Source organism: Physella acuta, unplaced genomic scaffold, assembly GCF_028476545.2.
Source record: "Physella acuta isolate Inbredline_101_S28 unplaced genomic scaffold, ASM2847654v3 ptg000580l, whole genome shotgun sequence".
NCBI lineage: Eukaryota > Metazoa > Mollusca > Gastropoda > Physidae > Physella > Physella acuta.
The window spans coordinates 16,185-41,140 of NW_026732099.1; the positions used below are offsets into that span (position 1 = coordinate 16,185).

The 24,956-nt window shown below is 36.8% G+C and overlaps 2 protein-coding genes across 2 annotated transcripts; both read left to right on the forward strand.

Annotated features, from left to right (window-relative positions):
- Positions 1–98: 98 nt before the first annotated feature.
- On the forward strand, positions 99–5,960 carry LOC131947067 (aminopeptidase N-like). The gene is made up of 5 exons (XM_059308148.1): positions 99–357; positions 2,712–2,866; positions 4,234–4,425; positions 4,966–5,066; positions 5,798–5,960. The coding sequence occupies exons 1-5, from the start codon at positions 99–101 to the stop codon at positions 5,958–5,960; spliced, it is 870 nt and encodes a 289-aa protein (XP_059164131.1).
- Positions 5,961–11,323: 5,363 nt separating this feature from the next.
- On the forward strand, positions 11,324–23,028 carry LOC131947041 (thyrotropin-releasing hormone-degrading ectoenzyme). The gene is made up of 11 exons (XM_059308125.1): positions 11,324–11,423; positions 11,687–11,778; positions 12,286–12,399; positions 13,479–13,613; positions 14,045–14,110; positions 14,456–14,521; positions 15,682–15,869; positions 17,312–17,412; positions 18,554–18,699; positions 22,206–22,261; positions 22,869–23,028. Exons 1-11 carry the CDS (start codon positions 11,324–11,326, stop codon positions 23,026–23,028), a joined length of 1,224 nt encoding a protein of 407 aa, XP_059164108.1.
- The last annotated feature ends 1,928 nt before the right edge of the window (positions 23,029–24,956 follow it).

Consider the following 24,956-nt stretch of genomic DNA (forward strand, 5'->3'; position numbering starts at 1 on the left):
CCATAAAAATCCAAACCTATCCAACATCAAACATCTCCCATTCCAAAATCCCCATTCCCACATCCCACTCCCCAAACACACCACACTACAACAACACCATGTCGTCCCAATCCTACGAGCTGAAAGATGCCTCAGACAGCCAATCGGATTCACCCGTCTTACCACGTGCAAGACGAGGCTGCTTCATCGGACCAGTCCTGGGATTTCTCCTGACTCTGCTGGCAGTAGCCTGTGCTATCGGTGTGGGCGTGCTGGTGTACTTCGCTAGTTCCAGGAACATCCAGTGCCAATGCAGAACGAACGAGAGTGTCGAGGCGGCGTGTATGAACCTGGCTTCATCCGGAGACAAAAATGTCTGTGAGTTGAATGCACTTCTGTGTTTGATTTCCGTGAATCGCTATACACATTTGTATGGGGATATGACGGAGTGGCCTAGCGGTAGAGAGCTGGGCTGCTAACCCGTAAGTCTCGAGTTCAAATACGGGTTCAAGTCAGTAGACCGTCCCTGAGTCCACGCAACTCTGATGGGTACCTATCTCACGTTAGGGAAAGTAAATGCTGCTGGGCATAGTGCTGACCACATTATCTCTTCATATGCCGAGGTCACAGAAACAAGTGAACTCTACTTCACTTGCACCATAGACCGTCAGGTTTGAAAGGGAAACTTTACTTACTTTTTTACTTTATATGAGGATTTAATATCATTTCCAGTGGTGTAGGTACTTGATATAGAGTTGCCGGAAAAATGCGCAACGGAAATCTGCGCACAAAAAGTGCACAAGAGCATTTATTTTTTCTAAAATCAAGCATTTATAGACATTAACAAAAAACGATTACATGTTTTTTGTAGCATTATAAAACATATTCCACGAAATATGACAATATTAAAGTGTTTTAGTATAATTAGGTTGTATTTGCGCATTTTTTCTGTTTGCGCAGTTTTCCGATTGCGCAGTTTTCCGATTGCGCATTTTTCTAGGAACCTCGATATGGCCCCCAACTGGCCACAGGTGCATGGCTAGGTTAAGGATACGGTTAGATATACGGCTGATGTTTACATTGAGGTTTTAGGTCAATCTCTAGATCTGAGTTTAGCTTTAGGTTAAGGTTTAGACTCAGGAATAAGTTTAAGTTTTTATGTTTAGATTTAACTTCCAGTTTAGGTTTGATTTAGTGCTTGGTTCTTATGGTCAGGTTTCGGTTCTAATTTAATTTTCTCGTTGAAGGCTATGGGTTAATCAATATTTTGTGCTAGACCTTAAAAACAACAATGAAAACAAGAAAACGTATAGGCCTACCCCCCGTTAAAATTCGTTACGTTCCATACCAATTTGTATCTGTGCGTATGTGTGTGTGTTTGTTTGTGTGTGTGTGCTCAATTATCATCACCAAACAATCTATTTCTGGTTTTGTAAATACAAGCATACATCCTCCCCTCTCCTCTTGATCAAGTATAGAATTGTCAATAATCGGCTTGTTACGCATGGTTGATGTTAATTAAAAGTATCGTACAGAGAATGTTAAAACGCTTGAGAAAAACAATGAAGAAGAAAAAGTATTGAAATATGCGATAGAAAAATATAGCTTTTAAAATTTTAAGCCAGAGGCACTATTGATTCGTTGTTTGGTTGGCTGAGTCCCAAGAATTTGATTAATTAATAACGAGCTGACCCGCGACGTAGCATACGCCGCTATCTAGTTGTTTTATTTTCTACTTATCAACCATTCATAATTTGTGAATTCGACACTACCCCCCACCCCCTGCCTCCCACACCCCCCCCTCAAACCCACCCCATCCGCCCAGTGAAAGCAACCGTTTACAGACGACAATGAAAATATCAAGCAGAACTGATTATCTCCCCTTGCTTTCAAATCGTTTAAAAACTAAATCATCTGCCCCTAATAGCCGTCACTAACCCGGCTCTATGATTGTAAACATTGGGATGAACCCCAACTCACCTGACAGGTGGGGATGAGGGTGGTGGCTGAGGTGCATGGTGTTTTCTATGGTCTCCATGAAGAGAATTATATATATAGATATGCATAATTTTATGTTAAGAGTAGGCGCGTCGTGACCTAAATCACTCACAAAACTAGGGATAATTTATCTGCTATTAAAATTTAGGTCAGTTGGTCATTCTAGTAATGTAGCAGGAATACAACACCATGCATTGTGTGCTTTATTATAAGAAAAGCAATTTAAGTTATCAGTAAAGTGCGGCGTGGCAACAAGAAACATTTAAGGGTAATGAATGAACAAACAAAGTACAAAAAAAGAACAATAAAAAAGAAGTCTTGAAGTCAGGCACTGATGACTGGTATATTGATGTCTTTAATAGTAAAGTTCCTTTATGGAACTTGACGGTCCATGGGACAAGTGAAGTAGAGTTCACCTATTTCTGTAACCTCGGCATATGAAGGGATAGTGTGGTCAGCACTATGGCCAGCCGCATTTACTTCCCCTAACGTGATATAGATACCCATCGGAGCTGGGTGAACTCAAAGATGTTCTAAAGACGAGAACCTGGATTCGAACTTGAGAACTTCGGGTTAGCACTAGTATGCGCTAACATCCGACCACACCGTTCAATGCATTGATGTGTGTTATATTAATGGTAGTTTAGTATTCATTAATAAACACGTCTATTTCCTGAAGTAGGCGTTACAAATTTCTAAACAGCTAGCAGGTAAATAAAACCATATCCATGCAGGTGCATTGTGCTTACATAAGAACGAAGAGGTCGTGACATTTGATGTGGCACTAGTCAAAGACACCAGACTGCCAACTGCCCTCTACCCGCTCCACTACAACCTTGAGATACAGACCAATCTACTGGGCATGGACCGAAACAATCTGACTTTTAAGGTACGACTCAGTTTATTTAGTGTGAAAAAATTCACTTTTAAGGTCCGACACAATTTATTTAGTGTGAAAAATAAACCGGTAGTGATCTCCCCTAAACTTTCTCGAATATTCTTATATAAAACAACAGGGGATGGTAACTGGGGATATAGTTATGATTTTTAATCCATTTTAAATACTTAAACTTTTAAAAATAGAATAGAATCTCATAAAAAAAACATTGCGCACCAAGCAAACGCCGAATAAAAACGCGTATAATAGTGCGCAATATTATTAGTACTTTAAAAATTTACATTAGTTTTTTGAGAAATCGGAAGTAGCGTAAATTACTACTTCCAGTCAACGGAAATTACTCAAAATTTAACAGAAGGTAGAGAATTAGATCTTTTACTTACATGTGAAATTTCATTTATCTATCTGAAATAGTACTCAAGTTATAGGCTTTTGAAAAAATCAAAGTAGGAAAAGTACCACTTCCGGTTATCGGAAATCGCTCAAAAGTTGATACGGATCTACGATTTTGATAAAATACTTATATATGAAATTTCATCAACCTAGCTGTAACGGTACTCAAGTTATCGTGTTTACACACGGACAGACAGACACACAGACACACACACACACAGACATACGGACAAGATTGCAAAATTATGTTTTTCCGTATCAGTGAGGTGTAAAACGTCGAGATTTGTAAAAATCTCGATTTTTTTTTTTTGCACGATTACAATACTTTCTCTATACTACGTATATACGAGAAAGTAAAAAATCACTTTTTAGGTACGACACAATTCATTTAGTGTGAAAATTCTCACGATTAAGGTATGGCTCAATTTATTAAGGACGAAACAATCCACTTTTAAGGTACGACACAATTTATATTAAAGTAGATTTCAATTTATTTAGCGTGAAAAAATCTGACGTATATCCCCCCCCATGATATATATATATATATATATATATATATATATATATATATATATATATATACAGATATTGAATTAAACATCACTGTGCTTATATTCTGCAACGAATAAATGTATAATATATATACAAAGTGTAGGCCTATACATTAAATGGCAGCGCTCGAAAAAAAAACCCTGATTGAAGGGCTCTTTTTTTAAAACCACGGTGTGTATAGAATTAGTACCTCTGTTAGGGAACTATGAAGGTAACATAAATAAGTGCCTGGGGTATGGCCTTATGTGGCCCTTTGGAATGCTGAGTAATATTAAAGAAATAATACTTATTATTCTCGAGTCAGTAAAAATAACAATAATAAATTATACTCCATGAATATGGGGGAATCAAACCTAAAGAGGTGTTTAACTATGTATCACCATTTAACAAATGAATTACATATGGCATCACAGGGGTATGTTGAAATCTGGTTACGGTGTGACGTAACTACAGACAACGTCACCCTGCATGTAGAGGGGCTGAATGTCAACATCACCAGCGTCAAGATCAAGGCCGAGCGCGAGGGTTCGAATCCTGTGGTTGATTATTATGAGGAGGACAAAGAGCGGATGTTTTACATTTTTTACTTGAATGAATCGATGCAGGTTGGATTTGTATGATGTATATATATATATATATATATATATATATATATATATATATATATATATATATATATATATATATATATATATATATATATATATATATATATATATATATGTATATGTATATATATATATATGCATATATATATATATATATATATATATATATATATATATATATATATATATATATATATATATATATATATATATATATATATATATATATATATATATATATAAATATATATATACAGACATCAAATACATATGCATATGTATATTTATCTACATTTATATATATACATTATATATATATATATATATATATATATATATATATATATATATATATATATATATATATATATATATATATATATATATATATATATATAAGGATTTACATAAGGATGTTTTGCCCTGAACTATTAACTCTGTAACATTGCGATATTTTGAATGAGATGTTTGGCAGGTATGATTATTGCATCTTTAGATTTTGTCATTACATATATTTTTATATGTTATATTCTCCAGGCCGGATTAACATACATTATATCGATGAACTTCTCCGCGCCAATACGAAAAGATTTAGTTGGTTTCTATTCCAGTTTTTACAAGAGGAACGACCGTAATGTGTGAGTGTCTTACTGTAATACAACAAGGGACTTTAGTGTATGTAAAATACTAGTTATTATAGGGCATGAGGACATTTAGTCACAGTAATATAACATGGAGCTTTAGTGTATGTAAAAATAATACTAGTTATTGACAGGTACGAGGACATTTAGTCCAAGTAAAATATCAAATATTAAATCTTTAAAGTAATTTTGAGTACAGTGAGATATCAAGTCTATTTACTGTCTCTAATCTTCTTCTTCGTTCTTAATTTCTAGTGTTGGAAGGGATCGAGCCTTATTTGCCAGAGGGTTCGAACTCGAGACTATTTCGAATTTAACCATGAGCTTTTAGCCGACTGGACCACGCCTCCATCACAATTAAGGATACGTGTCAACTGGTTATGCGCCATTGAGGCCATTGACTCCGATTTCAGCCTGCTTTTCTTTTTGGATTTACTTCCATAGCCTTTGTCCAACCAAGAACAAACTACAAGGCAGCAGTTGTTCGATTTTGGAGTTGTCTCGTCTTGAAGAGTTGCTGTCCCCAGCTAACGAGCCTCATCTGCCCGAGGGTTCGAACTCGAGACTTTTCGGTTTAGCAACCATGAGCTTTACCGACTCGATCACGCCGACCCCCACCTTCTCTAATAAATACATTCATCCATTAAATATTAAATACTAAATCCTTTAAAATCAAGAAACATTAGTTACAACACTTCAATATTATAAATGAAATGTATAACTGACAGGTACCTGGCAGCCACACAGTTTCAGGTTGCTGATGCCAGGAAAGCTTTCCCTTGTCTGGACGAACCGGGGCTAAAAGCCACATTTAATATCACACTTGTTCGCCCGTTACATCTGGCAAGCCTGTCCAACATGCCGATGCTGGACAACAGTACATTTTTGTAAGTTTTTTTATGTTGGAGTTTTAAATAATTTTTTTGTATAATTTTTTTTTTACTTTCTCGTATACAGAGTATAGATGAAATATTGTAATCGTGCACAAAAATCACAAGAAATTTTGACAGTTTTCACCGTTTTACTCCTCAGTACTTCATGATATACGGAGTATAGGGGACATATTTTAATCGGGTGAAAATTCTAAATCCAGTTTTATAAAAATGTAGGCGTTTTACGCGTAATAGAGTCGGAAAAACTGGGCTTTGCAATTTTGTCCGTATGTTTGTGTGTGTGTGCGTATGTCTGTGAACACGATTACTTGAGTATCGTTAAAGGGTTCCATGACAAATGATCTCAGGACAAATGATCTCAGACAAAATATCTCAGACAAAATATCTCACGGACAAATGATCTCAGGACAAATGATCTCAGGACACATAATCTCAAGGACAAATGATCTCACGGACAAAAGATACCAGGACAAAATATATCAGGACAAATGATACCATGGACAATTGATCTCAGACAAAATATCTCAGACAAAATTTCTCACAGCAAAATTTTAATAGTGTATTGGATGATTTTAGTTGATTTGAACTTTTTTTTTATTAAATGTCAATATAGTTTTGTTTACTTTGTAACGCATAATAATTGTGAATAAAATGAATTTGTTTAACTGAACAAAGCATCAAATGATTTATGAAACTTAATCTTTGTAGTAGCGTTTGATTTGAAAAATAAAAATTAAAACAAACTTACTCCTTTAGCCTGAAAGGTATAATAAATGATAATGTATAAAACAAATAAAATAACATTAATGATCAGAACACGCTAAATATTTTTGAAAAATGTGAATGGGTCTTCAGGTTCGTATATTATTGTTTTTTATTGCAGCATCAACTTAAACATAAAGTATACTTTTCTTTGCTGGCAGGTACATCGTTATGATCACACCTCTCCAGTACTATGTGATCATGTATTGTGTTAACTCTAGCTCGACATGTTCTAACTTCACATTTCAAAATCTCTTTGACTGCTCCACTTCTGGCTTTAATAAACAAATTCACCAGAAACTAATGACCTAAAACATTTCTGCTAGGTAACTTATGAGGCCATAGCTGAGTACGCACTACCAATACTGCTTTGTTTTCAAGCACAGTAAAACAAACTTGGCTCCGCGATGACCACTGATTGTTTAATTAAGCATTTGTCACCTGATCACTAAGGTGTGACCGACGCATAACAATGGACCTTAGATGCTAGTTGTATTGTCCATGGAGGGCGGTTGTCTTTTCCTAAAGGCATGACTCTGCTATCAAAGCGGGCGGGCACCTTGATACGAAGGTGTGTCTTTTTTTTTATTTCATCCCCTTTGATCTAGTTTCGTCCACCTGACGTGGTAGGATTGTCTCATGTTTGTCAAGCCCACCTAAGCTATCTATCGAAAAAAATTCTTTAATCTTCGCATACTATATTAGAAATCTTAATTTTTAATTGTTTAGTAAAATATGACAAATTTATACGGCAAACATTTCTCAAAATTATTATACTGGCCTATAAACAATATTAAACATAGTAAACAAAACCATATGACAGTCAATAAAAAAATGTTCAGATCAACTAAAATCATCCAATACACTATTAAAATTTTGCTGTGAGAAATTTTGTCTGAGATATTTGGTCTGAGATCAATTGTCCATGGTATCATTTGTCCTGATATATTTTGTCCTGGTATCTTTTGTCCGTGAGATCATTTGTCCTTGAGATTATGTGTCCTGAGATCATTTGTCCTGAGATCATTTGTCCGTGAGATATTTTGTCTGAGATATTTTGTCTGAGATCATTTGTCCTGAGATCATTTGTCCTGTCACCCGTTAAAGCTAGGTTGATGAAATTTCATTTATATGTTGTGTATCAACTATTAAGCGATTTCCGGTAACCAGAAGTGGAACATATTTTACTTTTGGATTTTCAAAAGCCTATAACTTGATTAATATATCAGATAGACAAAATTTCACAGAGAAGTAAGAAATCTAATTCTCTGCCTTCTTTGAGTAATTAACGTGTACCGGAATTAGTACTTTACGCTATTTCCGATTTCTTAATAAACGCATTTGAAGTACTAATATTTCGCACTATTATACACACAATTTTTGCTGTCCAATCGATGCGCAACTCTTTTTACAAGCTTTTATTTAACTCACTTCCTCGTCAGTCTGTCGTCAGTCGTCAGTCTAGACGGAAACGCAGGAGTGAAAATTCGGACAGTTCTACTTGACCGATACGATTCACAGTTGGCACGTGGGTCAAGACATGAAGACAATGCAATCTGAAACTAAATTTGACTTAATTGGATGCCTAATTAATTTTTTATGAATTAATTAAAATTTGGACTGAATTAGTAGGCATGTTTAGCCAACCACACCGAACGCGTCATCACCGTCAATAGCTGCGCCATCACGTAATGGCTGCGTTCAAAAACCATTGCGCGCCTACTGAACGTGATGTTCAGTAGGCGCGCAATGGTTTTTAGTCATGTAACTCTATTGTAAATAAAACATGTAAAGTACTGAAAAAAAAATTCATAAAAAACGTTTTAATAACAAGCTTTTATGTAATGATGCACTAAAAAGTAGAAAATAAATTATAGACTACTATTTAAATAACTATAAAGAAAAGCGTGGGTGTCTTCCTTAACATTAGTAAAGGTATCCAAGAGATTCTAAAGTGACCCACGCTTTTCTTTATAGTTATTTAAATAGTAGTCTATAATTTATTTTCTACTTTTTAGTGCATCATTACATAAAAGCTTGTTATTAAAACGTTTTTTATGAATTTTTTTTTCTACCATTTTCTATTCTCTTTTAAAAAGTTTAAGTAATTAAAATTTGATTAAAAATCATGTCTATATCCCAAATGACCATCCCCCCGTTGTTACATAAGTATATTCGAGAAAGTTTAGGGGAGATCTCTCACACTTAATTTTTTTAATTTACACAAAAATGAATAATATAAATGCGTGGTCGATTCGTAAAGTGCAACACGTCTTAGCTTAACATCGCGCGTTCGTTTCCCTAGTTTAAGTCCGTGCATATTTTTTTTTTGTATTGAGATATTAAGTTAATGCTGGATTCATAGTGTTTTTCATAATTTTCCAACATAAAAATCGCATATAAACTTGTTTTAGTTAAAAACTCAGAGCAAACTCCGAGCAGTCCTTTTAATGATGTTATTTATCTTTTATTGTCACATAGTTTAAAACTCCTCCAAGCCATTATATATATATATATATATATATATATATATATATATATATATATGTGTGTGTGTGTGTGTGTGTGTGTGTATTTGTGTGTGAGTGAGAGAGAGAGAGTTTGTGTGTATATTCGAGATGATCAATGTGTACTTAGAAGACTGTTTAACTCTAATTATTCGTTAACTGAACAGGCAAAAAGATTTTTCTTCTTTATATTTTTCAATTTTTTCGTCTTGTCTCCCCCGCCCCCGCCCCTACTCCAATCTACTTAGCTCTAGTGTTCCTTTAAAAAAATATCCATTTATTGTAAAAAAGAAAATTCAAATTAATTTAATTAATTTAACTTTCTAGTGTTGAGGATGGAATTACTTACATCAAAGATGTTTATCAACAAACACCGAAAATGTCCACGTATTTGGTTGCTTTTGTCTTCTGTGATTTTAGCTTCAAAGAAAGTCAAACTGCAAATGGTACAATAGTAAGTTCATTTGATTTTATTTTAAACTGTTGTTTGTCATAAGATTTGGGTAAGTTAGGAACTTGCCAGTGAAACAGCTATGTCAGGTTTCTGTTTGTCAGTGTTTTGAGCTTTGTGAATATTGAGAATTTTACGGTACACAATACTTTACACATTTTACTCAACATCCACCCCCCTTTCCCCAGTAGTAGTATTAGATTATGAGATTAGGAAAAAATATACAAAAAAAATATACCAATATACCAATATATCCGATATATCCAATCGTAGAAACGACGAGTGCCTGGGGGGAAAAATGAGTTGGATTTTCAAATGTGTGGATTTAATTACACAAATAAATGCTGCCCCCCCCCCCCCCCCCCGAAGAAAATCTACCGTCCCCCCCCCCCCCCCCCCCCCCCCCCCCGAATGAAATGAAATTTATATAGAAAACATATACTTTTACCAGTGTCCGCCCTCCCGGAAAATGTGTTCCCTCCCCCCCCCCACTCCCCAAAAATATCAAGTCCCCCCCCCCCCCCCCCCCAGAGAAAATAGTCTGGAAGAAACACTAAAAGTTACCATTTGTTAAATGTCAAGCACAGAATATTAACCATTTCTGAAAAATAGACTCCACATTTTTTTAACCGTTTCTGAAATGTTGACAACAGCATATTCACCATTTCTGAAACTAGGGCAGATAAATTAAATAACTTGTAACCTAGGCAACAGAAAGTAAACTTTCATTATTTTACTTTTGTAAAACATTGCCCAATGCATAGAGTTAATCTTTTCTATAATTGTGGCTTAGTTTAAAAAGGAGTGTAGACTTTAACTTCGCTTACAGGTTTGGGAAATGATGAAAATCGCCTGGTTTCAATAAAACCGCGTAAAGCTGAAATTAAATGAGTAATTCAATTTATCCCGTAGGGGTCGGCGTGGTCGAGTCGGTAAAGCTCATGGTTGCTAAACCGAAAAGTCTCGAGTTCGAACCCTCGGGCAGATGAGGCTCGTTAGCTGGGGACAGCCACTCTTCTAGGAGAGACAACTCCAAAAGGCTATGGAAGCAAATCCAAAAAGAAAAGCAGGCTGAAATCGGCCTAAATGGCGCATAACCAGTTGACACGTAATCCTTAATTGTGATGGAAGCATGGCAAAGCTCATGGTTGATAAATTCGAAAAAAAACCCTCTGGCAGATAATGCTCGATCCCTCGCAACACTAAAAATTAAGAACGAAGAAGAAGAATTATCCCATACAAAAATAGAAATTAAATTTTTTTCCCCAAGATACGGACCTGGTCAAGACCGGACGCTGTGAACCAGACTGACTACGCCCTGATCGTAGGAACAGCTGTCACCAATTTTCTGGAGGAGTTTTTAAATATATTCCTTCCATTTACCCAAACAAGGTGAGGTTGATGTTTCTCCTAGCTCCTGTTGTTTTGATGCTTATCTGCATAAGAATATAAAACATTAAGGGTATCTGCCATATTAAAATTATTACACAGATATAATTGTATCTGCCATATTTATATTACCACACATATATAATTGTATCTGCTATATTTATATTACCTCACATACATAATTGTATCTGCCATATTTATATTACCACACAGATATATTAATATCTGCTATATTAATATTAAGACACAAACATGATTGTATCTGCTATATTTATATTACTACACAGATATGGTTGCCGTTCCACATTTTTCCTACGCTGCTATGGAAAACTGGGGCCCTCATCATATACAGGTAGCTACAACATATATTCACCATATGCAACAACATACATTGTGTTAGTTCAGATCAAGACAGTGCCACATCGTGTACCTTAAGAAAACACCTGCGGTTGTAGTTCCATTTAAATATAACACCAAACATGAACTTTAATAAATTTATCTACACCAAGACGAAAAATTAAATTGCAATAATATACCCACAAAATAATGTAGTTTAATTAATTATTATGAATTAATTTACCAAAAAAAAACTTAAAATTTTACCTCTACTCCAAGGCAGAGGTTTTATGCTTTACCAAGCCCGGGTCTCCACGGTGAAGACGATGAAAAATGTCGCCATTATCACATCGCATGAGTTGGCTCATCAGGTAGTTTTTTTGCTTTATTCAAACGATGTACATGCCTTTACTTTCTACTTATTTAAAAAAAATTAAAATAACTTATTTGTATATGTTTGTGTTTTATGAAAATATATTATTTAAAGATTTCTTACGACTTTCCAGACATTTTAAAAAAATTTAATCGCTCGTCCATTAATGACGTCACGATTTTCCCCTTTCCCTGCCATCCCCAACACCTCTTTGTCGTCACACGTCACTTTAAAAATCAACCCAGATCCACGAAAAACGAAGCCATGAGATCCCACTCTATAGATGACCACAGTTAATACAAAGAGTTGTTGCTGTTGACCAATAGATATAGAAAATGTCCGCTACTTCATCCTAGTGTCACTTGATATATTTTTCTCTGGGGAGGGGACACTTGCAACTTCCCGGAGGGGGTCGGGAGGTGACATTGATATAAAATATATATTTTATATATTAGTTGTATGAACTCGACATTTATTTGCTGATATTATGAACTTTGACCTCTAGTGGTTTGGTAACCTGGTGACCCCAGCTTGGTGGGATGACCTCTGGCTGAATGAGGGGTTCGCGACCTTCTTGGAGTTCCTGGGAGTTGATCGCGTGCATCCGGAGTGGAACATTGTTCGTATTTTTTGTTTTATATGAAATCTTTGTGTTGCTCGTTTTATGACTGAATAATAAGGATTAAGGAATAACATGCATATTATATAGCAGCTAACATTTTCCATAATTATTGTTGCGTCCGGATTTAGTTTAACTCAGGAAACGATTCGTGGTTATCTTCAATACTTTTATTTGGACTCAATTCTTCACATAACAGAGTAGCCCTCGCCATAACCGCTACCAACTAACCCCCTTACAATCATTCACTCCAGCTTTTATAACCGCATTCGACCTTGGGATAACAATACACAAACACACCGGGGTTAACAATATTCTAGGGTAAACTCAACTCACACACACACTCTCCCCTAATTCTAGATTATTCTAACCTATTTCTATCTAACCTACAACTGACCCATAACAATTATGTAAGGGCTTATAAAGTAAAGCGCTATAAAGTAAAGGTGGCTGTAGCCTAAAAATGTATACATATATAAATACATTTCTTTTTTGGATGGAGGGGGGGGGGGTGTATTTTGTCACGCCACATATACACCGATAGGTATAAAAATATACCTAAATTTTTTTAAAAACATAAACAGCTTTATACATGGCTGAAAATTAGAAAAAAAAATGTCACAATCATTATGGAATTTTCATAGGTCTACATTTTCCCCAAAAAGGTTTGCGCAAAAAGATGTTTAATTTTGAGTGTGACAACTGGTTTGATGAATATGCTGAAACCAATGGAATAGCAATTCTTTATTTCATGTCGAAAAATCTTGGCGCTTTTGTTTCAATACAAATGTAACTTTAGCGCATGTGGTTTGATTTAATAAAATAAAGCAGCAAGTGTTGACCCGAGGAATAGCTACGTTACATATTTTTATACGGGGTAGGGGGTGGGTAAAACATGTCGCAGTTTTGTCTTAAATAATATGTGCATGATTTCTCAGAATATAAATATAAACACAGACACACAGTATGTTGCTTGTATTAAAACACGACTTAAACATTTGTTTTATATCAGAAATGTTTACTAAAATATTGACTCTATTGATTGTAACCTGTCCCCTGTCTACTTCACCTGCAATTAGCTGGACACGATGGTGGTCGATGACATCATGAAAGCATTAGTACAGGACGGCACACCGGCTTCTGTACCATTGTTTTCTCATGTCGCTTCTGTCAAAGATTTGGACAAAATTCCTTCAACTATAACGTACCAAAAGGTAAGCTTGCGAACTATGCGAGTAAATCTAATAATAACGATTGAAAAGATAAACTGCGAACTATGTGAGTTTATTTAAAAAAAAAGATAAACTGCGAACTATGCGAGTCTATTTAAAAATAAAAAACTAAAGGATAAAATGCGAACTATGTGAATTCCTCTAATATTTACGTAAGAAAAGTATGTTTCGATAAAGTGTTCTAGCAATTACTACTACAAAAAATTTAATTTATCGAACAAAAAAAAAAAATAGCCGTTGTAGTAATTGTTCTCAGTAGCTTACAAATGCACTTTTCTAACTTTTAAGACATTAAGCACCCCCCTTCCCTTTAAAAAAAAACAATACTTCCCCTTTTTATAGCGAGCTTTATAAAGTAAAATTAAGTTGAGTTTTCATCATTGATGTTGCATTTCGCTTCTCATGTTGTCTAGGGTTGTGCGATTATCCGAATGGTGGACTACATCTTAGGTCGTGATACTTTCAAGAAGGCTTTACATGTAAGCCAAAGTTTTTTTTTATAAATACATCATTACACACACACATATATATATATATATATATATATATATATATATATATATATATATATATATATATATATATATATATATATATATATATATATATATATATATATATATATATATATATATATATATATATATATGTATATATATATGTGTGTGTGTGTTGTGTGTGTGTAATATGTTAACATTTCAAACAGTTGTATGTGTATTCGTATTTATACATTATGGAAATTAAATTAATTTTGGTTTATTCTAAATGTTATGCATTCTTTTTCATATAAGAAGATTTCTTAACTCTGCATCCTATTTTTTTAGACTTACCTGAATCAGTATCAGTATGGCAGTGTGACCCATGATGACCTCTGGGAGGTGTTGTCACAGGTAGATACAGGTGTTTCTACATGTTATTAACATTAGCTCATAAATATTATCAACAGTAGTTCATAAATGTTGTAAACAGTAGTTCATAAATTATGTCAACAGTATTTGATATAATGGACGGCGTGGCCTCACGACAGGGAGCTAGAGTGCTAACCCGAAATTTTCGAGTTTGAATCCGGGTTCAAGTTAGTTGAACGTTCCTGAGTCCGCCCAACTCTGAAGGGTAGATACTTACGTTAGGTAAAGTAAAGGCGGCTGAGCATAGCGCTGACCACGCTATCTCTTCATATCCCTATGTCTCTGAAGCAGATGGATTCTACTTCACCTGCCTCATGTTTCTTGGGCATGATGATTTCATATAATATTGTCAACAGTACATGTTGTAGTTCGTGCATGATGTTTATCAAACCGCAACATCAGAATCTTCGTGAATCAGGGCGAACAAAACCTGTTGGCTTTAGGGAATGTGTTAGGTTTTTCCGTCTTTATTGGACGCGTCTATTAACCCATCTTTAACCAGCAGTTCATCATCCCACCAATAACCACATGAAACAGTACAATATGTAACCAGTTTTTCTTTCAAACTTTTTTCTCCGGAAAGGGGGGGGGGGGGAAGGAGGGAAGGCACTTGAAATCTTTAGGGGGGAGGCGGGACACAATTTTACGTGGTGGGGGGTGGTGGTGGCGGACACTCGTAAAGATATTTTTCTATATATATGTTAAATTACGTTCTGGTGGGGATGGGGAGTAGGGTGGGGGGAGGGGGGGGGGGAAGTAAAGTTTCCCTTTCAAACCTGACGGTCTATGGGGCAAGTGAAGTAGAGTTCACTTGTTCCTGTGACCTCGGCATATGGAGAGATAGTGTGGTCAGCACTATGCCCAGCCGCCTTTACTTTCCCCAACGTGAGTTAGGTACCCATCAGAGTTGGGTGGACTCAAGGACGGTTTGCTGACTTGAACCCGGATTCGAACTCGAGATTTACGGGTTAGCAGTCCAGCTCTCTACCGCTAGACCACTCCGTCCCATTGGGGGGGGGGGGGGGGGGGGACGGCGTTAAAATTGCTTCGGCGGTTGCGTTGGACGGGGGGGGGGGGGGGGGGGTTGGGGACACCTTCCGAAGAGAGGCCTGAAAGAAACACCGTTTTTACCCCTACCCCAGCAAGCCAGGCGAGACGGCAAAGACCTGGACGTCAAGGGGATCATGGACACGTGGATCCTACAGATGAACTACCCAGTGGTCACCGTACAACGCAGCAGCCACACAGCCGATCAAGTTCTGGTGTCACAGAAGAGATACCTGGAGGATTACACTGCCGCGGACCCTGAGATTTTTACCTCCCCTTATGGGTACTGCTGGCTAATTTGTTTTATTTATCTCCCCTTAAGGGTACTGTTGGCTATATTTTATTTATTTCCCCTTATGGGCACTGCTGGCTAATTTGTTTTATTTATCTCCCCTTATGGGTACTGCTGGCTAATTTGTTTTATTTATCTCCCCTTATGGGTACTGTTGGCTATATTTTATTTATTTCCCCTTATGGGCACTGCTGGCTAATTTGTTTTATTTATCTCCCCTTATGGGTACTGCTGGCTAATTTGTTTTATTTATCTCCCCTTATGGGTACTGATGGCTAATTTGTTTTATTTATCTCCCCTTATGGATACTGCTGGCTAATTTGTTTGATTTATCTCCGCTTATGGGTACTGTTGTCTAATTTTTTTTTTATTTACCTCCACCTTATGGGTACTGCTGGCTAATTTGTTTGATTTATCTCCCCGTATGGGTACTGCTGGCTAATTTGTTTTATTTATCTCTGCTTATGGGGACTGCTGACTATTTTTTTTAAAGAATTTTAACTCATAAATTATGGCAAAACACAATTTTTATAAAATTTATTATATATTATATTCATTGAGAACGGGAAATCGTGGTCTAGCGGTAGAGCGCTAGATGGCTATCCCAAAATTCTCGAGTTCGAATATGATTACAAGTTAGTGGAAAGTCTCTGAGTCAACCCAGCTCTGACGGGTACCTAACTCACGTTAAGGAAAGTAAAGGTGGCTGGGCATAGTGCTAAATACACTATTTCTTCATACACTATCCCTTCATATGACGATATACCGTCTCGAATGGGTATAAACGAAAAAATATTTTTTTAAAAGTTCCTCTTTAGACCTAGCAATCCATTCGGCAGATGAAGTACAGTTCATATGTTTCTTGACCTCGACATATGAAGGGATAGTGTATGAAGGGATAGTGTATTTAGCACTATGCCCAGGACAGGAGGACAGACAATGCTAAATATATGACAACCCTTTTTTACGGTGACTGAAAGATGCGCAACGGAAAACTGCGTAAAAATGCGCTGTCATTTTTTGCTTTCTTAAATCGAGCATTTATAGACAATAACAAAGATTGAATACGTGTACATTGTAGCGTAATATAACATATTTCCACGAAACATGAAAACATTCAAGTGTTTTAGTTTGTTTTTTCGCATTTTTCTGTTTGCGCATTTTTCTATTGTGGATTTTTTCAATTGCGCATTTTTCTGGGAACCCTTTTTTGTATAAAACACAACTTTTGTTTTATACCGCAAAGAAAACTCGTGTAAAAGTTGTGCAACGAAGTAGGATCTCAATTGAATATGGAAGTTACACGTAAAACACGAATTCACCGTCAAACTACCTGTTGTCACAAGATATGAAACAATAATCATGGTAATAATAACTGCAATAATCTCTGTAAAGACAATGAAACAATAACAAAAACTTTGTTATGATTTCAGCTACAAGTGGACCATCCCACTAACCTTGACTTCTAGCCGTAATCCTTACTTTAACCAAACAGACAGAGACATCTTGTGGCTGCATTGGACGAGCCGTCAAAGTAAGCTAAGTTAAACAGTAAAATATGCTACAGACTTAATGCAATGAGAATCTAAGAACAAAATATACTGCAGACTTAATACTATGGACATCTACTTAAAAATAACCTCTGATGTAATACTATGAACATTTACGAAAAAATATACTGCAGACTTAATACTATGAACATCTACGAGCAAAAAATATACTGCAGACTTAATGTTATGCATATCTACGAAAAAGTTCTATGAACATCTATAAAAGACTTGTTACCAGTGTTTCTTCCAGACTTTTTTCTCCGGGGTGGGGGGGGGGGGGGGGGTGGGGCACTTGAAATTTTCGGGGGGGGGGGGGGGCGGTAGACTTTCTTGGGGGGGGGGGTGCGGACACTGTTAAAAGTATATATTTTTCTATATAAATTATATAAATTTCATTTCGTTCAGGGGGGGGGGGGGGGGGGTTGCGGTACATTTTTTTCGGGGGGGGGGGGGGGGGGGAAGATGCCTGGAAGATACTCTGCTTGTTACATATGTTAAACCACGTTCTAGACCGATCAACGCTGAGCCAAAGGAAATTTATGTTTATTGTCTTATTTTTAGAATATTTAAAACTTTTTGTTATAAACGTTTTTATTGTTGTTTCGGATAATAAGAAACCACTGGTTGGGTACATTAATAACCAATTAGACTTTAGATCGCGCTACTCTTCTTAACGTTAATTTCTTATTTCGAAAAGACTAGCATGGACTGTGTGTATAATTAATTTTTAAAATCTTATGCAGTAAGTCTCGTAACAGTTAATTATTAAAATTGATCGCTGCAAGGAACAGTAATTTATTAATCTGTCCCTGGCGGTGAGGGGGGGGGGGGGTAGGTGTTTATTTAAATGTTATAAGGTGTGTATGTTATATACAGTGTTTCTTCCAGGCTTTTTTCTACGGGGGTGGGGTGGGGAAAGGGACACTTGAAACGGGGTTGGGGGGGGGGGCGGACTAATTTTTCTGGGGGGGGGGGGCGGTAGACGTTCTTCGGTGGGGGGGGGGGGGGGAGACGAGGAAGAAACTCTGGTTATAGGGTAAAATGTCTAAACAAATATTAACAAGATGGCGAGAGAATTTTTTTTCTGTTTCTTTTGTTTAAAAAAAAAATTACATTTGCATTTAGGTGAAATCACAATCAGGGATCTTCCAGAACTTTCTGATCCCAACGCCTGGATTCTGGCCAACGTCCAGATGTACGGGTTCTACAGAGTCAACTACGCTGCCAGCAACTGGCTGGCTCTGTGTCGACAGCTGATGGAGGACCACCTGGTAGGTTTTAACCAATGAAATTGTCTCGGTTTATTAACAGTGTCATCCGGCTACTTCATCGAAGCTACTGTAATATTGTTGCAGATGTCTCTTGTCTAGATTATGAGATTCGGATTGTCGCAACTCGTACAACATACACGTAGATCCAGTCGCGTAGCCAGGATCGTCTCAAGGGGGGGGGGGGTGTTCCAATTTTTACCCGGGGACAAACTTTCGATTTGCACCCCCCCCTCATACTTTTTATATATATGGGGGGGGGGGGGGGGCTTACGACCCCCCCCTAACCCCCCCCCCCCCCCCCCTGCCTACGCCACTGCATAGATCAGATTTACCAGCAAACGTATACATAAGTTATTCAACAAAACATTGGGCTATTCTGGGCTTTCCCTCACTCTACTGCAACGTTTCTTTCATGTGTCTATTTAAGGGAGGGGGGGGGGGAATTGTACACCACCCCCACCCCCGAACAAAAAAGTGAATATATATTTCATAAAGAAAATAAATTCTTTGTGGGCCCAACTGCTCCCACAAACCATTACTTTTATTCCGTACAGAAGCTTTTATTCCAAAGGGGAACTATTATCTAGGCTAAGGGAGAAAACCAAAATAATTTATTTAAAAAAATTATAGATATACCAATGTCAAACTTTTACGGTGGTTGTAATTTTTGTACAGCTATAATACAACGTATAATATGTGAATTATATTTTTAGCTAAACTGTTCTAAAGTTAATATGTTATTATTTTTTTATACATTTTAAAATTTATTGTAAACACGTTACCTAAACAATAAAAAAATATCAAAACAATAACATATAAGACAACGTCAGTAAAATGAAATTTTATTGCATTTGCTAAATCCCTTAGCACAATTACTTTTAGCAGAGAACAACACTCTGTCTTGTTTCTTATAGTTCAGGGGTAGGCAACCTTTTGAGACGGAAAAGCCAAAAGTTACAATTTACAAAATTTCCCAGTTTTTAAAGAGCCACTACCATTTTTATTTCACTATCATGATATTTGATTAGGATTTATATATATATATATATATATATATATATATATATATATATATATATATATATATATATATATATATATATATATATATATACATATATATATATATATATGTATATATATGTATATATGTATATATATGTATATATATATATATGTATATATATATGTATATATATATATATATATATGTATATATATATATATATATATATAATTAATAAATAAATAGCTTAAATATGAAATAATATTTATTCATATGAAAACAAACACATGTTTCGCAGAAAAAAATATTAAAGTATTTTAAAAATAATAAAATCAGTAATCAAATAATATAACTTTATTTTTTGAATACTATTTACAATAGTTTCGGTCTTGCGTGCTGTTTGGAAGTTTGTTTAAACCTGGCTCAAAACTTGTTTTCAGTTTCAAGCACGCCTATAGATTTGTATTTGTTAGTTGGCTTTTTACATATATTTTATATTATATTCATGCAAGAAAACGCTTGCTCGCAAGAATATGTTGAACCGAAGATCGTCAGCACTCCAAATGCCAAAATTCTTCACCTTACTGCAGCATCCTACAAGACTATTCCATGCGTCACAAAATAGTGCCTCAACTCGCGGCATTTCTTTTAGAGCTGTCCACTTGTGCAGCGAAACGTGCATGTTTTACTGGACCTCCAAATCTTTTAACTTGCTCTTGATATCTGTGAACTTACCACTCCACAAATGTTTGGTGTTCAAATCTAGCAATTTCATTAGAAGAGAACCAACATCAATTCCAAATAGCTCCAGTGTTTCTTCCAGACTTTTTTCTCCGGGGGGGGGGGGGGGGCACTTGAAATCTTCGGGGGGGCGGTAGACTTTCTTCGGGGGGGGGGGGCGGACACTGTTAAAAGTATATATATATTTTCTATATAAATTATATAAATTTCATTTCGTTCGGGGGGGGGGGGGGGGCGGTAAAAATTTTTCGGGGGGGCAAAGCCCCCCCCGAAAAGATGCCTGGAAGAAACTCTGAATAGCTCGAAGTTAATCTAATTTTTTTTTTTTGTTGAGAGAATCTACTATGAACGTCCAAGTAGTTGCATTTTTTTTTAATTGCTCAAATATCTCAGTGAATCCATCCTTCATTTTGTTTATAGTTATCTTGAAGTAATTCATGTTAATAGTAGTATTGGTTTTATCACGATATATTTATTTTTCAGACTTGCCGAAATTAAGTAACTTACCGCTCTCCGTGTTTTCAACAAAATTGAAATAATTTTTTTTCGCAACAATCATCTTCTTCAAGCACGACTGGGTTTTCCTTTTCTTTCAGTTTTACATTTAGCTCGTTTAGTTTCTTTGTGATATCCACGTTGAATTTTTCAATTTGGGATGGACACTTTATTAGGAAGTTCATTCAAGTAGGGAGAAACTAAATATTCTAATTTAATAGCAAGAGTTTATTATTTATGTTTATTATTAATATCTTTCATTATCGAGTGTTGCAGAACAACATTTTGATGAGTTTTGAAAATAAAATAAAACAATTATTAATGTGTGTGCATGAAGCTGAAGAGCCGCATCTCGACACCAAAAGAGCCGCATGCGGCTCGCGAGCCGTAGGTTGCCGACCCCTGTTATAGTTGTTTGTACCTCAACGTAAGATGCACTGCATACAATTACAATTCTCTACTTGGAGACGTTAGAAATAAGCTGTAAGCGCGCCTTGCAGTCGCATCTCTTCCTCTCTAGGAAGTTTTGGTGAGCTATGGTTCACGCTAAATGTTTCCAATCGTAGAGCCGGGTTTAGTGACGGATATTAGGGGCAGATAATTTAGTTTGAAACGATTTTAAACTTAGGGGAGGTAACTAAAAGGCGGCTGCTTTCACGGGGGGGGGGGGGGGTTAAGGGATTTGGGGAAAGGAGGGGGGTGAGGGGTTATAGTCCTTAACGACTTACTGATAGTGTTTTAAAGCAAATATTTTCAGTGGCAGCATTGGTACTGTCGAATTCACAAATTATGAATTACTGAAAAGTAGAAAACAACTAAATAGCGGCGTATGATATGCCGCCGGTCGGCTTGTATATTATATTTGCTAAACATAACCATTTGAAGATTGCCTAAAAAATTGCCAGAAACTGGCAAAAATGGAAAGAGCTTCTTTGTGGGACGGAGTGGCCTAGCTTTAGAGCACTAGACTCCTAACCATTAAGTCTCGAGATCCAATTCCGGTTCAAGTCAGTAGACCGTTCCTCAGTCCACCTAATTCTGACGGATACTCAAATCGCGATAGGGAAAGTATAGGCGGCTGGGCATAGTGCAGACCACACTATCCCTCCATATGCCGAGGTCACAGAAACAGGTGAACTCTACTTCACTTGCCCCAATAGACCGTCAGCTTTTGAAGGGGATTTTACTTTTACTTTGGTGGCCCCATGTGTCTTAGGCCATAACAGGGTAAAGATGATGATAACCATTTCATACAATGTTGCAGGTTATCCCAGCAGTCAACAGAGCCCAAATAATTCACGATGCTTGGAGCCTGGTCAAGTGAGTTAATTAAAACCGGGTTGTTAATATTTGATGTTAATTTTTTTTTTAATTTACCGAACTCCCTCCCTTTAATTCACTTAATCAAAAGTCAATATAAAAGTATACCCAACCACAAAATGACGTTAAATGTTTTCAAACACCTGGATACGTAATAAGTAAAATTCATCACTGATCTATATTAATATTTTTCTCAGTCTAATTTTATGAACTCCCTTCGCCTAAATCACATATACACATATACACCCATACACCCCACCCCCTTTCTTACTTATAGAGAACTCCCAAACCAGTTTCAGATTTTGTAATATTTGAATTTTTTAGTAAACGGAGGACAGGTGAAGTTTAGAAGTTATGGAGTAAACCTTTTATTCTCTCTAATCCACGGGGAAGTAAAGTTTAGATGCAATTGCGATAAATTCTAACCCTCTTTAATTCTCTTAAGGAACTAGAAGTACCCTTTCAAGCCTTAAGGTCCATGAGGCAGGTGAAGTAGAGTTAACCTGTTTCAGTGATCTCGGCTTTTGCAAGGATAGTGTGGTCAGTACAAAATATGTCCTAGTCAATTAATTCTTATTTCGACGACGTAATGTTATGTCCCCCACAGATCCGGTGACCTTGAGATATCGATAGCCCTGAAGACGATCGAGTACCTTCATAAAGAACGTGAGTACGCGCCATTGTTCGTGGCTCAGAGGGAGCTTGTCTACGTCAGGAATATGCTCATCTTGACCCCAGTGTTTGGGGCTTTACACGTGAGTCTATAACTGACCCCAGTGTTTGGGGCTTTACACGTGAGTCTATAACTGACCCCAGTGTTTGGGGCTTTACACGTGAGTCTATAACTGACCCCAGTGTTTGGGGCTTTACACGTGAGTCTATAACTGACCCCAGTGTTTGGGGCTTTACACGTGAGTCTATAACTGACCCCAGTGTTTGGGGCTTTACACGTGAGTCTATAACTGACCCCAGTGTTTGGGGCTTTACACGTGAGTCTATAACTGACCCCAGTGTTTGGGGCTTTACATGTGAGTCTATAACTGACCCCAGTGTTTGGGGCTTTACACGTGAGTCTATAACTGACCCAGTGTTTGGCGCTTTACACGTGAGTCTATAACTGACCCAGTGTTTGGGGCTTTACACGTGAGTCTATAACTGACCCCAGTGTTTGGGGCTTTACACGTGAGTCTATAACTGACCCCAGTGTTTGGGGCTTTACACGTGAGTCTATAACTGACCCAGTGTTTGGCGCTTTACACGTGAGTCTATAACTGACCCAGTGTTTGGGGCTTTACACGTGAGTCTATAACTGACCCAGTGTTTGGGGCTTTACACGTGAGTCTATAACTGACCCCAGTGTTTGGGGCTTTACACGTGAGTCTATAACTGACCCAGTGTTTGGCGCTTTACACGTGAGTCTATAACTGACCCAGTGTTTGGGGCTTTACACGTGAGTCTATAACTGACCCAGTGTTTGGGGCTTTACACGTGAGTCTATAACTGACCCCAGTGTTTGGCGCTTTACACGTGAGTCTATAATTGCCCAGTGTTTGGGGCTTTACACGTAAGTCTCAGTGTTCACCGTGTGTTTGGGACTTTACACGTAAGTCTACATTTGTCTCAATAATTCTGGGCTTTACACGTAAGTCTACAATTGTCCCTTTAGTTTGGGACTTTACATGTGAGTCTATAACTGTCCCAATTTTTGTGGGCTTTAGACATATGTCTACAATTGTCCCCAATTTTTTTTTGGGATTTACACGTAAGACTAAAATTATCCCCAGTCCCCAAATGTTCGGGGCTTTATACGTAAGTCTACAGGGTCACATTTGAAGTGAGCCAAACATGGGGGAATATTGGTCAGACATTCTCCTTCGTGGGGTGGGGGACATTTGAAACATCTAGGGGACATTTGAAACATCTAGGGGACATTTGAAACATCTAGGGGACATTTGAAACATCTAGGGGACATTCGAAACATCTAGGGGACATTCGAAACATCTTGGGGACGTTTAAAACATCTAGGGGACATTTGAAACATCTTGGGGACGTTTGAAACATCTTGGGGACGTTTTAAATTTCCGGAGGGCAGGTATTTGGACATTGGTAAAAGAGTAGGGGGACATGCTCCATGGAGAGTGATAATCAGGTGAGTTAGCCAGGAGAGATACCTTAAAATAAACACATCTGGTGAGTCAGAGAAGGTCAATTTCTAAGTGAATTAAGCTCAATTTATGAATGAAGCAGACAGTGTCACCTTACAGGTGAGCCACATGTTGGCACTTTACAGGTGAACAGGTGAGCCTCCCCCCCATTGTTACCTTGCAGGTGATTCAGATAATGCCATCTTAAAGAAGAATCAGACATTTTACGTTATAGATCAGATATTCTGATTAGAAAGATATCCATATCCTTTCCAGTTATTTTATATCAATTTAAAAAACCCAGATTAACTGTGATGTAAGCGTTGAAAGGAAAGAAATTGATAAATACAAAAATATATTTGCGAAATGTAACTAAAATTAGAACAACATTTTACATACAGAAATTCATGCAAGCAAAACTAAGGAGTGCTTTTGATTATTTTGGATTAAACAACACAGGTGCAGCATTCAATGAAATGTAAGTGTTAGTTTATTTTTAGAATGTATAGCAAAAAATCTACGAATTTTTTTTTTAATATATTATAAGCCTA

Excerpts from the sequence above, each read along its gene's own strand:
- LOC131947067 (XM_059308148.1), top strand. The coding sequence starts at position 99 with ATGTCGTCCCAATCCTACGAGCTGAAAGATGCCTCAGACAGCCAATCG. Across the intron at positions 358-2,711 it reads ATCCGGAGACAAAAATGTCT|GTGCATTGTGCTTACATAAG; the intron begins GTGAGTTGAATG and ends ATATCCATGCAG. Across the intron at positions 5,067-5,797 it reads AAGAGGAACGACCGTAATGT|GTACCTGGCAGCCACACAGT; the intron begins GTGAGTGTCTTA and ends TATAACTGACAG.
- LOC131947041 (XM_059308125.1), top strand. The coding sequence starts at position 11,324 with ATGATTGTATCTGCTATATTTATATTACTACACAGATATGGTTGCCGT. Across the intron at positions 12,400-13,478 it reads TGCATCCGGAGTGGAACATT|CTGGACACGATGGTGGTCGA; the intron begins GTTCGTATTTTT and ends ACCTGCAATTAG. Across the intron at positions 18,700-22,205 it reads AGCTGATGGAGGACCACCTG|GTTATCCCAGCAGTCAACAG; the intron begins GTAGGTTTTAAC and ends ACAATGTTGCAG.